Here is a 13,578-nt window from a genome sequence, read left to right on the forward strand (position 1 = left end):
CTTGAGAAGCAAGTACCTCTGTTCTCTGAACCCTTTCACTGTACCATTCCTTGTTAGTAAAATATCATCTGCTCAGTTGGACGCTTCACCTCAGTCTCCCCTCCACCCATTTCTCTCTCTCTCTCTCTCTCTCTCTCTCTCTCTCTCTCTCTGTCTGTCTGTCTCTGTCTGTCTCTCTCTCTGTCTCTCTCTCTCTGTCTCTCTGTCTCTCTCTCTCTGTCTCTCTCTCTCTGTCTCTCTGTCTCTCTGTCTCTCTCTGTCTCTCTCTCTCTCTCTCTCTTTCTCTGCAAACCCTGCCCTGTCTCCAAAAACCTCCAACCACAGAAATACCCAAGACCATGCCTACATGGTATTTAAACTGCCCTGTGGAGATTGGCTATGTGGTTATCTGATTCCTTCCCCCTTTCTCCTCTCTGGGAGCTGGAAGACCATCCAGGAGTATTTTACCAATAAACTTAGACTTTTAATTCTTAATTAGCTTGGCTAAGTTTGCTGTGTTGGTGGAGAGACTTAACCTTTAGCTATCTGCACTTGTTTCTTTTTCTTGGAGAAGTCTTCCATGTGGGTGTGTGTCATTTAGTAGCTTTGTTTTCCAGAGTGTGAAATTTATAAGGGTGTGTGGAATGATGGCCCATGGAGACTTCCTTGGTAGCTCTTAGTGCTTTCAAGTGGCAGAATCCTGCAGAAGAACCAGGTGCAATGGTACCTTCACACTCTTTGTCTTTTGAAGATCTTTATATGTGTGTTAACCATTGGGGGCAACACATCCTATCTCCCTATTCCTAATTTCTGAATAGGATACTGACAACTGAACAGTGACAGTTTGTTGTAGGAAGCTGCTTGTTTATTCCCAGCTGCTCAGCCCCGAAATAATCACACAGAAATCATATTATTTACAATACTGTTTGACCAATAGATTAAGTGCATTTCTGGATAACTCATATCCTAAATTAATCTGTGTATTACCACGAGGCTGTGGCTTACTGGGTAAAGTTCCAGCATTTGTTTCTGGTGGGGCTTCATGGCTTATCACTGACCCTGCCTTCTTTCTCCCAGCATTTAGTTTAGTTTTCGCCACCTACCTCTGTTCTGCCCTGCTCAGACCAATGCAGATTCTTTATTCATTAACCAATAAAAGCAACACATAGACAGAAGGACCTCCGTATCAACAGTTCTCCTGACATGAGCACTGATTGGTCACAGCCTTATCATGTGGGTCCCCTTCCATCTTGCCATACTGATCAATAGGCTACCAGATAGGTCTCTGTCCCTTCTTTTAAAATCTTTGACTTTTAACACATAGGTTTTTAATATTTTGAATTAGAACATTTGGAGATTGTGAACACCATTGGTCCCAGTACTTTGAGACATTTAGTGGTTTTAGAGACGATACCAGTTACTTTCTTTATGTTGCCCAGAGTGTCAGTGTGATGCTACAGATTATGATGTTGATTATTGACTCAGTCTAAAGATGCCAGAAATTAATTTTGCAGATAGTTTATCAAAAGTTGCTCCCCTGAAGTCAGCGAACCCAACTGATCACAGATGGCCCCTCCTTTCTCTGACTAAATTTGATGAACATAATGTCAAGAGATTATCAACTAATTTTTGTCCTAACCTGACACAGTTTCTGTAGGAAGGTCATTTCTCTGACGTTGCAGGACTTGGTTTAGGGGTACACAGACTTTTTTTTCCCCCAGTAAGTCTTTCAACAACTGGCTGAAAAATTTCCAGCCATTCTGTAACTGGATGAGGCATCTCTCTGAAAGGGTCAAGCGTCCTCCATTAACAAATACCAGCTGCTGGTGCTTTTCATTTGCATCTCAGGCACTTGTAAATTTCTTAACCCCTGAGTTTCCTGCTTCATTGTTCCCAGTAAACACTAAATACTCTCTCAAATACCTAAGCTTTGCTCTTTCATTCTGAGATTGATGTCATTTCTACAGTTTCTTAAACACAATGTCAGTGTGTTTAAGAAATGAGAAATGCGCCCATAGGCTCAGGCATTGGAACACTTGGTCCCCAGTTGGTACCACTGTCTGGAGAGGTTATGGGGAAAATTTGTCACTGGGGCTGTTAAAAGTGTACAGCCCCTTCCAGCACAGTCCCTTCTACCTGATGTACTTTCTTAGCCTCCTGTTCCTGCTACCAGGTCTACAACTAGGTGCTTTGCCTCCCTGCTGTCTCTCTGGAATCATAAAATAAACCCTTTCTTCTATAAGCTGCCTTGGTCATGGTGTTTTATCAGAGTAACAGAATAGATTTTTTTGTTGTTGTTTTTTGTTTTTCAAGACAGGGTTTCTCTGTGTTGCTTTGGAGCCAGTCCTGGAACTTGCTTTTGTAGACCAGGCTGGCCTCGAACTCACAGAGATCCACTTGCCTCTGCTTCCCAAGTGGTGGGTTTAAAGGCATGCACCGCCACCGCCCGGCAACAGAATAGAAATTAATACAAGATCCAAGTGTACAATGATGCTGGATGAAGAACTTTTTATTGACACCATAACATCATGTCTGTGTTGAGTCCATGTCTGTCTCAGCCTCTGCCAAGTGGGTAACTAGGTCATTGTTACCTGCAAACTTGAATTGCTATAGACTGCCTTTGGAAACCTTGTCCCATCTCACTTCTAGGGTCGCGAGGAGGAAGGTACAGGCACTCTGCTCACGTGCATCCCCATTTCTCTGGCTCCCCACCCTGATAGGGTGAAGCCATCTGTTCTCTGGGTATGCTATTGTATTGCGAAGATACAGGAGGCTTGCTAAGCTGGTCTGGGAGGATCAGTCTCCAGTGCCGTTCTCATCCCCATCCAAGGAGACTACCAGGATGCTCAGGCTCAGCCGCATCCTGTTAGAAGCACACCTGTGTCAGTCAATTCCACGGCTCCTAAGACCCACATCTTGAGTCCACTTCTGCCCTTAAGACCACACGACTCCTATTTGACCCTCCTGGTACCACTAAGATGTCCCAGTCGTTAGACGTCTTACTTCATTCCTTCTTCTCACCACATGCTTTTCTGTCTATGCTCATCTTGGCCCAGCCTCTTAGCTGAAACACAGGTCTCATTAAATCCTGTGTGAACCCTTCATTTCAGCAAACTCTGCTGCAAGATCTTGTTGTGTGAGTGCTGCTGAAGCCACGCCCTTCTGGACCAGATTATCCTTTGAGTTGTTGACTTTACCTTCTCTCACTGAGGCATCAGTGGTATGAGATGCTGTTTGGATTCAGGGTGTGGTTAATGCAGAATTACTACATAACGTTATCAGAAATTACAGTTTTGAATAGCATTTTCATGTCAGAATAAGGAACATGTATGTTCGGTTCTCAAAATGCAAAACCAGTATAGAGTAATGCACACAGCACATAGCAAATACTCAAAAATTATTAAATGAAATAAAGAATGATAAAACTAAAAGAAATTTATCATCTCGGTCACTGTATACTTAAGATTTATTTTGTTGTTTTTCTGTTAAGAATTGTAATGTATTAGTGCTTCTATTTTTCCTGCTGCTAGTACAACCTACGTGAGAATCCTTAATATCTTAGAAAAGAAGATTTTATTTAGTTCATAATTTCAAAGCTAAAAGATAAGGATTGGGCAATCTCTTTCATTCATCCTGCACTGATGGCCTATTTGCCATCAGTGAGACAAACTCCAGAAATTTTGGAGCAGGTGTGTGGTGGAGGTGGGGAGGGGGCTCACTTGGTGAAGCAGGAAGTAGGAGGCTGTCGTATTTTGGCAGCTCACCCCAGCCTGACCATTGGTAGCCCTGTGTGATGGCTCCGCAGAGGCATCCTTGAACAGGTTTTCATCAGTGTGAGTTTAGCGGTTGTTTGTATGTCCTTGTAAGTCCCTTTGAAGAAATCTCCTATCAGTCTATAGGAGAAAACAGCCGTAAAACCTGACCAACGTCACTGTTGTCACTGTTTGCGCTTGCATCATTGCCTTTGATATGATTTTTTATGATTTATTTTTATCTTTTTTTTCATTTTACATTCCAACCTCAGTTCTCCCTCTCACCCATGCTCCCTAAGAGGGACACAAGGATTGCCCTGGGAAGGGGAATTAGATGACTACTTCCCTGGAAAGACAGCAGTTGGTTGTCTGCTAGCTCCAGGTCCCTGTGCTTGAGAAGGAAAAATCTAAGCCCAGGAGGTGGAATTCCTTGCTGCAGGCAGCTCAATGATCTCATCAGATTCTGTAATAGAGGGTCTTTTAGCCTATGTTCCACAGGTTGGAGACTCCCAAATTTTGCTTTCAGAAGTATGTAGCTTCCTTTCATCAGATTTTCCTGAGCATCTTACACAACGAAGAATCACCATGGCCTGTGCCTTCCTGTGCTTTCTTCTCCCTTCATATGTGTGCTTTTGTGTAGGAGTTAGGTCATGTGCAGGTTCCTCCCTCTGACCATGCTTTCTGCCTGAGAAACCCCATACCTTTTTTTTTTATACTATGAAAAAGTTAGGCAACCCATTGGCTAGAGAGTTGCAATTTGAGGAAAACTGAGGCAGTCTGCTCTTGCATATCTGTTTTAGACTGACCATTTAGAGTGGCCATGTAATGAGAAGATTATTCTACATTAAGCGGTAAGTGGAGCCTCTCTTTAGAAAGAGACTTCTGTGTTTTTCTTTGTGTGCTGGAAAGCATTATATCATATAGTCATATAGACTGTCAGGACACATTCTTTGCATAACTTTCCCTCTTAGTCATGACTTTGGTTTAAGTTTAGGCTAGTGAACAATACAGTGATGGTTGTAAAAATTCTTGTTATATAAGAAAGCATTTTCCTACTTATTTGATCACTTTGCCTGAGTGAGTTATTTTCTTAATATCATATTTCTAAACAAATAAACACTGTTTTGTGATATACTACAATTTTTGATAGACTGAATAGGTAAAACATTCAAAACCTTAACATTCTGTTATGAAAACAGTTACTAATCGTGTTCCGTTTAAGATCACAAATAACACATTTTACAAATTGTATGTGTGTGTATGCATGTGTGTATTTCTATGTAAACAATCAAATATGCTGCGTATATATTTCATTTTGTCTTTTGGAGAAAGTTGCTGCAGTCATCCAATTCCCCCAAATTAATAGAGAGTATTTTTATGTGATTTTCATATTGGTAAGCTAAAACATATGATTACTATTTTATATGTGGGAGAAAATTCCCTGAATTTACACTTGCGAATATAAACTACTCATGATTCTTTTACATTTTAAAAAGTTTCTGAATTCCTAGCATAGGAAAGATGAACTCCTTATTAAATATTCAGGTCAAGTTGTATTGACACAAGTAACGAAAAAAACAGGGCTGAAAAAGTTTTGGTGTATTCTTACGTGTGTGTGTTTATACTTGATTTTTTCAACTGATATTGATGTCATTTGTTACAACAATTTATTTTAACTATAAGGAGAAATGCAAGTATTTGGGAATACAGTACGACACCCATAAAGTGCAAGAATAGGCTAACTTTTAGAGTCTTATTTTTAGTATCGGTTTGGAAAAATGAGTGTAATAAGAGCAATGGAACCCTGGTGGAGCATATGTACTCTACAGTGTGGATGGTGCTCGCAGAAATTAGAGCAAGGTGTTTCTTCGCACCAGTGAAAACATCAAAGTGATTCCGTGCAGACTAAACCCACACTACAAAGCCAAATCTCTGAGGCATGTTTCGCCTTTGACGGAATCAGGATTGCAGAAGTCACTGCCAGCTTCCTTCCATGACCAGTTTCAGTTGGCATGACTGTGGGATCCCTCCTGCCTTGTTACACAGCAGGGCTACCCAAAGTAACCCGATATTAAGGAGTTATTTTTCTTGATTCTGTTTCTGTGTTTCTTAACAAAGAAAGTAACCAACCACAGTCTGACCAGTTGGCATTGTATCTTTTTGTTTGTTTTCTCGGTTTCTCTGTCTCCCCGGAGCAGGAGCTATAGACAGCCCTGACCTGGGATTTTGTTGTTCAGTCTAGCTTCAAACTCAAGGTGATCCTTCTAACTCTGTTTCCCTTCTGTTGGGATTACAAGTGTGAGCCACTCTGCCTGGTTTGGACTATGTATTTGTCTATAAAACTAACTTCTTGTGCAGATTGGTTGGAAGTGTTGTGTTTCATGAAGAGAAGCTCCTGTTGATTCTGTACTTTAAAGTGTGAGCAATTACAATATTAAAGTTAAATGTAGTCACTTCACTTGGACAATGGTAATGAGAAGGTAGATAATATTCCACCTACACTCTGCCAGGCTTTATATGGAATGAAAATTCAGCTAAAAAACTTGACCAAGCTTTACATTTTCAGTATCTATTTATATATCATAATACTGTCTTCATTATTATCATTATTATTTTCTTGAGGTGTTGATAAACTATCATCAAACTTGCTTACCATGTCACATTGGCCCAACCAACACCAATCTTTTTTTTTTTCTCTCTCAACTGAAAAATAGCCTTCTGCTTAGTTAACGACCTATTTTGTTTAATCGAGCAATCCTATGTTTGTCAGTTTAGACTGAAATGGACACATGTGTCTGTTCTCCACTACCCATCCCATACTGGAACATGGATCTGAGCCAGTAAGGACTGGTGGGAAGTGTTCGGTCCTGTTTGTCTAATGGTAGAACAGGGAATAAGCTGTGAGTCCCTTAGTAATCATGGTTTCTGTGTTGAGTCTAGTTGGTACTCTATAAACAGGTATGGAAGGAAGTGACGGACTTGTCATCAAATGATGCCTTTACTCATTTGTATTACCTGGAATATGATTGGATGGATGAGGCAAATCTCTACAAAGGGGAATGACGGTTCAGGCACTTTTAAAGACGGTGTAGGTTTAGATTGGTGTAGTTAGAAGGAAGAGTTACAGTGCAGAGTGGCGGGACTGATTCCACAGGAGTGGATAGGAGAAAGGCACAGTTCGATAGTGGCAGAGCTGAAATTTGGATTTGATTGACCTAGTTTGTGAGGAAGGAAAAACAAGATGTCCTGAAAGTTCCAAACAATGCAATTAGAGTTAATTGTCTTTATGCCCTCTTTTCTTTGCTCTGAAGGAATGTAATTGTAAAGGATTTTATATCAAGAGACACAATAATAGCATCCCTTAATTGATTCAATAAAGGTATATTTCATAATTAATTCCATTTTCCCTCCTTGAATGAGAAAATCCATAGAAAGGATTGAACACTAATTTGCATCCTAATATCCAATTTCTCCTCCTAGCCTCATCCTCCTGAGAGCGCCGGATCTCTTGATAAGGGATGACAGTTGGCTCTAAGGCGGTTACAATTTTACTTGCAGTGAAATAGAAAATCTCATTACCTTACCAATGCTCAGATCCCTGGAGGTGTGATATTGGAGTTGATAAGACCATGGAAAAGCAATTTAAGAAATCTATGCAATCTCTTGCACTTTGGGAAATTTAACTAATTGGTTTTCATCTGTGGCTGAATATGTTGCGCTTGGAATGATTTCTATCTGAAAGCGTTGTTTCCAGCAATTCATAGTCATTTTAGCTCTCTCATAAACTGTGTTGCCTTGTGTCTCATCTCTAGTGGCCTCCTGTGTCAGAGCAGAAAGGGCTCACAGGTGTTGAAGTTGTGATAAAAAGTTAAACAAATTGCATCAAAGTTTGCTTCACATAAATGAATGTGATTCCTTACCATTTCAGAGCATATTTAGACAATTCCAGATGGTGGCTCCTTTTAATCTATTTTGTGGTCATGATGGAGTTTTGTTTTGTTTTTGTTATTGGGTTAAAAGATTTTTTTGATAAAATTTCATGGATGGTACAACAAAACAAACAGAAAAAAAAAAAAAAAAAAAACCCAGAAACATATTTCCCCTTGGATACCAAGGAAGTTCCTTTTATAAAATGTGGACTTGAACTATCAACTTAGTCACGACTCATTATTTAGAAGTAAAGGCAAAATGGATAATTAGTTAAGAGTAAAATAAAGACAAACATGGCAGCCTATGCTTTTCTGAATACTGCTTCATTCAGCTAGTAAATTAATGCTGGTTGTTTTTTTTTTCTTGTCTCTTTATACCAATGACTTGGGCTCCGACAGTGTTTGTAACTCTTTATTTACTTCCATTTGGGAAAGCCCTGGTGGAGTTGTGTCTTTGTCGAGAGAGCCAAGCCTCCTGAGGAAAATGGAGCTTTTGTGTGCTATTTAGTACTTACCAGCTTTTTCTCTGTGTCCTCTCATTAGTCAGCAGTCACCAGAGGACCTTGCGCGTGTGCCCCCCAACTCCACCAGCAACATCTTGAACAGGCTGCTGGTCAGTTATGATCCCAGGATAAGACCGAACTTCAAAGGTTTGTTATCTCTCTGCACTCCCAACCCCCTTCGATCTTCTGCTTTAAAACTTAGCTCCACCTATCTAACACCGTGTTGCTAATGCAAGAAGGAATAGGATTTCATGTTAGCTTTTAACTCTCTGGCAGGGTGCTTAGCATCAGAAAAATGTAATGCTAAAAATACACTTCGCTATTAAGAAAACCATACTTCTAATAATTTTATATAGTTAGCAGTTGAAAAAGTGAAAGGTATATCCTGTGAGTGAAAAGGCTGCTCTCTAAGATGGATTTCTTAAGTACTATGTGTCCTTAACCTCAGTGATTTAAAGATCAGTCTAATGTCTGTTAATAGATGTAACAATTAGTAATTAGTACAATAGGCATTTACTCAGGGAAAATGAACAGTTACGATTGTATGTAAATCCTTTTATTAGTATTTCATATTTATAAAAATATTTCTTTTGCTGAAAGAAAGATGGCCACCACGTTTTTAAAAGTACATTAAGTTTGTGAATGCAGATCTCTAGGGCAGAAGTTATTATTTCAGCCAGGCAGTCCACTTGTCACAGCTTTAAGGAAAAATAAAGCCACGCTTAAAATAAAAAGCTTTGTGACCTGGCTGCATTTTTGTTACAAAGCTTTCAAGAAATCTTCTTGATAAATTCCGAAACTCTGCGTGAAGCATGCCCTCTGGAAGACCATAATCCTTGCTGTTGGGAAAGGCCAGACATCAGATTAGCATTATAAGGCTTCATATTTTTCCCCTTTTGCAGAAAAAAAAAATGTCTGCAGCTGCTTCTAGTCAACTAGCGTTCTGCAGCTATGTTGTAAAAACAGGGATTTTGTTCATTACCGGAGCCTATTCAGTCACTCTCCCTAGCAGCCGCAGCCTGGGCTGTCACATGCCTACCGCGCATGGCTTCACACCTGTTTCTCATCAGCCGTACTTATGAGGCTACAGGCTAAATTCACGTGTTCCCTTTGATAGGCACAATGAGTTAGAAAAGAAAGAAAATTGCAACATTATACCTTGGTTCTCACTCCATGAACTTCCAAATTATTTTCCAACAGGTCAGACAGAAATCTTTATAATGGCTCCATTACAAGTCTGATTAGCTTTGTGCTTTGATGAAATAAAATGGAAATCTAGCAGTTATCAGTAAAATTCCTTGAATACTGTGATAGCAATTAATTTAAAGATTTGAAATGATTAGAAAATGCAAGAAAATCAAACCATCTTAAAAGTAAATTTTAGAGACTAATTTAGTAAGTATTTAATTTAGTATACTAATTTAGAAAGTAATTTACTAAGTATTAAGTTATGTAGGTCTCAATTAAAACATGTATGACAGAGTTTATGCAACTAAAAGAGAAATATTTATGCAAGTTAAAAAGAAATATTTCTGAATAATGCATGCCAATAAATATAACTGAAATTAAGTTTCATTTGTCTTAAAATTTATATTCAGAAAATGAAATCAATAGCAATTGTCAACATGTTATATTAAAAACAAAGTTTTTGCATGGAAATGTATGTTTTAAAATGCAAAAATTAAATAAGTATACCATATTATAACAATTATTACCAAAGGTTTTACAACTGCTAAATTTATTTTTAATTTTTTATTCATAGGTATTCCTGTTGATGTAGTAGTCAACATTTTTATTAATAGTTTCGGATCCATTCAAGAAACAACAATGGTAAGATGATAATTTCGTAGTTATAATCCTCAAGTCTTCGGTCAGACGACAATGGAAACCACTAAAACTAAAAATATGGAGTGACTGTGGAGAAAAATGCACGCAGCCTAGCATGGAAAATTACTAATTCCCAGCTTGTGTTAAACAAGACCTTTCAACACCTATGTAATTTTGCAATTCAAATTCAGCCTTGAAACTTTCAGACTTAAGAAATATGTATTCACTCTGAAAAACTGTATGCTGTCTGGGGAAAGGTTTTATGTACCTAAACACTCCCTCTCCCTTTTCTTCTCCCTTTTCTCCCTCTCCCCCTTCTCCCTCTCCTCGCCCTCTCCTTCTCCTCTCCCCACCTCCTCTTCTCCTTCTCTCTCTCCACTCCTTGCATATGCCCGTTGACTTCTTCAGTCATTGCCCCTTTCTCCTCCTTATTTTTTGAGACAGGCTTTCCACTGAACCTGAAGCTCGCTGATTCAGCTAGATTCAGCAAGCCCCAGGCATCCTTCCATGTCCACCTCCCTAGTACTGGGATTACAGATGTGGACTACTGTCTGCTGGCTTCTTATGTGGGTTGGTCATCCCAGTTCTCTCAAAATTAGCATAAAGGAAAACAAGACTCCTCCCAGAAACTTAAAACATTACCTACAAATTCACACATCTAAAAACTAAAAGAAAAGAGTGCTTCTTGGGAACTTTCATTACTTCATATAGACTAGAGAATGGTTCAACGGGCGTCTCTTTCGAATGGCTTCTTGGGTGGTGTGGTCTGTGTCAATGGCCCACTCTATAAAGTGTTCACAATGAATGCAATGTGAGAGAAATTATTTTCCTAAAACATGCCTGAAATTCCTGGCAGAGGAACAAGCACAGAGGATGAAGGGGAAGCACTGTCTGTGATCCTGAAGAAAACAGAAGTTGTAGATTCTCTCAAGTGTGAGTGTTACAACTGGCAACCGCTACACACATCTTAAAAAGCCCTTCAGCAAAATCTACACTATGTTCCTGCTCTCAGATGAGCAGGTGTTTGGGTGGTATCCTCTCCTTTTGGACAAGCAAAATACTGAAGTGATACTGATTAAGTTGGAGGGAAAAAACTTTTCTTTTTGTTTTATTTCTTGAGATACTTGTATTCTTAAGTGATGCTGGCAGGTTTGATTGTAATGGTGGTAGAGCTACTGCAATATTCTGTAATCTTCCAGAGTTTCTCAGGCTCAGACTGCAGAAAGAATGATCTAAATGTAGTCACTCCTTCATTTTTAGCTGCAGAGTCGTAGTATTTTGGTGTAATAGACCAACTCTGTGTTGTGTTTACTTTCTAAGAGGTTTAGTAGCAACTGTGATGGGTTTGTTCTTGTGGAAGTTCATATTTCAGCATATATAAGCAAGCTCCTGAGAAGTTGATAGTCATAGTTAGATATATGATATATATAGTGGATACACACACACGCACGCACACACATACACACTTGTATATATGTAAAGAGAGTGAGAGGGAGGGAGACAATTATTTAAAAGACTTGGGATTGAATCCAAGTCTCACTTAAACGGCATAGATGTAATTACAGGTCACTAAAACACAGTGTTTTCTACAACTCTGAAATATACTGTCATTTGTCACTTAGGAGAAAGGTGTAGTTCTTAATTCATTTCAAAGAAATGAATTCAACAGAATTCAACAGAAACTCTTTATTCCCCAAGAGAAAAAGATGGCTTTTGAAGGTGAAAGTTTGAGGGTTCTGTTTGGTGTCCTTGGTCTCTGCATTCCATCCCTGTACCTTAGAATTCTTCCTTGGCCCCTGAAACTAATTATAAAACACTGGTCTCAAGAGTTGGCCTTCTCTTGGAAATATTCTGACTCTCCTTCTTGCTCATCTCGCATCTGAAAACAGGTCTATAAACTCTGGGGGTGGGGGGGCAGATAATTAAATGGTCTGTTTTTGGTCTTGATTGTTTTTTTATGTACGTGATGTAACCCAAGTGTTTGACTCTGAGACACATTTATAAAGTAGATTTGTTCTACTCTCTCAACTTGCTCTTATCAGTGTTGGCTTCTTATGTATCTACAAAATTTTAGAGGTATGTCTTTTGAGGATACCATAATTTTTATACTTTCTCTGGACATTTGCTAAGTATCGTTGCTTATCAGGAAAAGATACACCTCTCTCTCTCTCTCTCTCTCTCTCACACACACACACACACACACACACATAAAAATGTTTTCTAAGATAAATTGGAGCTAGATCGACCAGCCTTCTGGTTTTGTTTTTTTTTTTTTTTTTTATCATAAACAGTAGTCATAAAAGATAGAGCTGACTCTGGAGTCATCCAGGGGAAATTCATACATGGGCAGCAGTGACAACATGTTAGGGGTGATAGTGATGGCTGCTTAGCGAAAGCAAGCTAATAAAAACACAATTCTCCTCCAAGCAAGAAGCTGGGGAAGCAGAAAGATTAGCTTCATCATCATGTTGCTTTCATCTTCATAACAGTGTGATGCTGAATATTTGAGTTGTCACCAAAAGACTTGAACTTGAGCCTCCCGTGTCCTTGTTGTGTGACACCTTGCAAACAGGAGAGACTAAAATACAGAGCGGCAGTGTTTTGGCAAGCCTCCTAAAGTTGCAGTGATGATCACTTGTTGCTTGTCTCACTCTTGCAAGTGGCTAGAGCAGGTGCTAAAGAGCACGTAATGCTTCGATGAGCACTTGCAGTTTGTCAATTAATGAACTAGACTCTTCCCTCTGAGAACAATAGAAACCTTAACATTTTGGAAGTCCAACATTTCACCCACTTTACGCTTTTTTAGCATAGACAGTTGTTTATTCAAATCTCAGTGCAACATACGGAGCTGGGGTCTGGATAGGACATTAATGGCCACTAGTCAAGTGGCAGACAGATGTGGGGGCAGCTTCTGAAAGGAGAGGGGCAGCTCTTCCCTCTAGTGCATGAAATTCGTGTAGCAACCTTTGTCAAATGCAGTCAGCACTATGGAGGTGAAGCAGGGGGTACTTCTCCCGGGTTATCCATTCGTTTGGTTTTATTTTGGATGTTGCTGTGTAAACTAAGTCATCTCAATATCTTTGCAAATCGAAGTTGTGTAGTGAAGGAAGCTCCACAACCATATCAATCTTCCCTGCCCTGTCCTTATCTCTGTGAAGCTGTACCTTTCTGGCCTGTTGTTTGGTCTCGCTCTGTGTCTCTTTATACCCACTTTCAGTGTCTGTGTGGTTTGCTTCCTTCTACCTTACATTGTCCTAAGCTGCCATTACCGATGCTGTAAGTGATAATTGCTAACATTAATAGCGACTTCACACAGAGCAACAAATAAACATTACCTCCCCAATGTGAGATTGCCAGAAGGAACGATTCTGCTTTCACCGCATTCTGTGGTACTGCTTGTGGCAAATGAAGTAAGAGCCCTCAAAGCCATGAGAAGATTGTCTAGGAAACATGTGCCCTGCAGTCACACCGTTGATACTTGTTGATTTCTCTATTTGTTCCCTGCTGTTTACTTAAGACAGTGGGTTTTCTTAAATAAAAAGCGAACCATTACCCACTGCGGAAAATTGGGTATCATAGCTGATTGCA

At 39.5% G+C, this 13,578-nt stretch overlaps 1 protein-coding gene across 1 annotated transcript in view; it reads left to right on the forward strand.

Annotated features, from left to right (window-relative positions):
* Glrb (glycine receptor beta) overlaps positions 1-13,578 on the forward strand; it is a 61,598-nt gene that overhangs the window by 24,992 nt on the left and 23,028 nt on the right. The window contains exons 3-4 of the mRNA XM_057757000.1: positions 8,204-8,310; positions 9,926-9,993. Of these exons, the coding sequence (XP_057612983.1) occupies positions 8,204-8,310; positions 9,926-9,993 (175 nt within the window). The remainder of the gene's footprint in view (positions 1-8,203; positions 8,311-9,925; positions 9,994-13,578) is intronic.

The sequence above is a fragment of the Chionomys nivalis genome, chromosome 24 (genome assembly GCF_950005125.1).
Source record: "Chionomys nivalis chromosome 24, mChiNiv1.1, whole genome shotgun sequence".
Lineage (NCBI taxonomy): Eukaryota > Metazoa > Chordata > Mammalia > Rodentia > Cricetidae > Chionomys > Chionomys nivalis.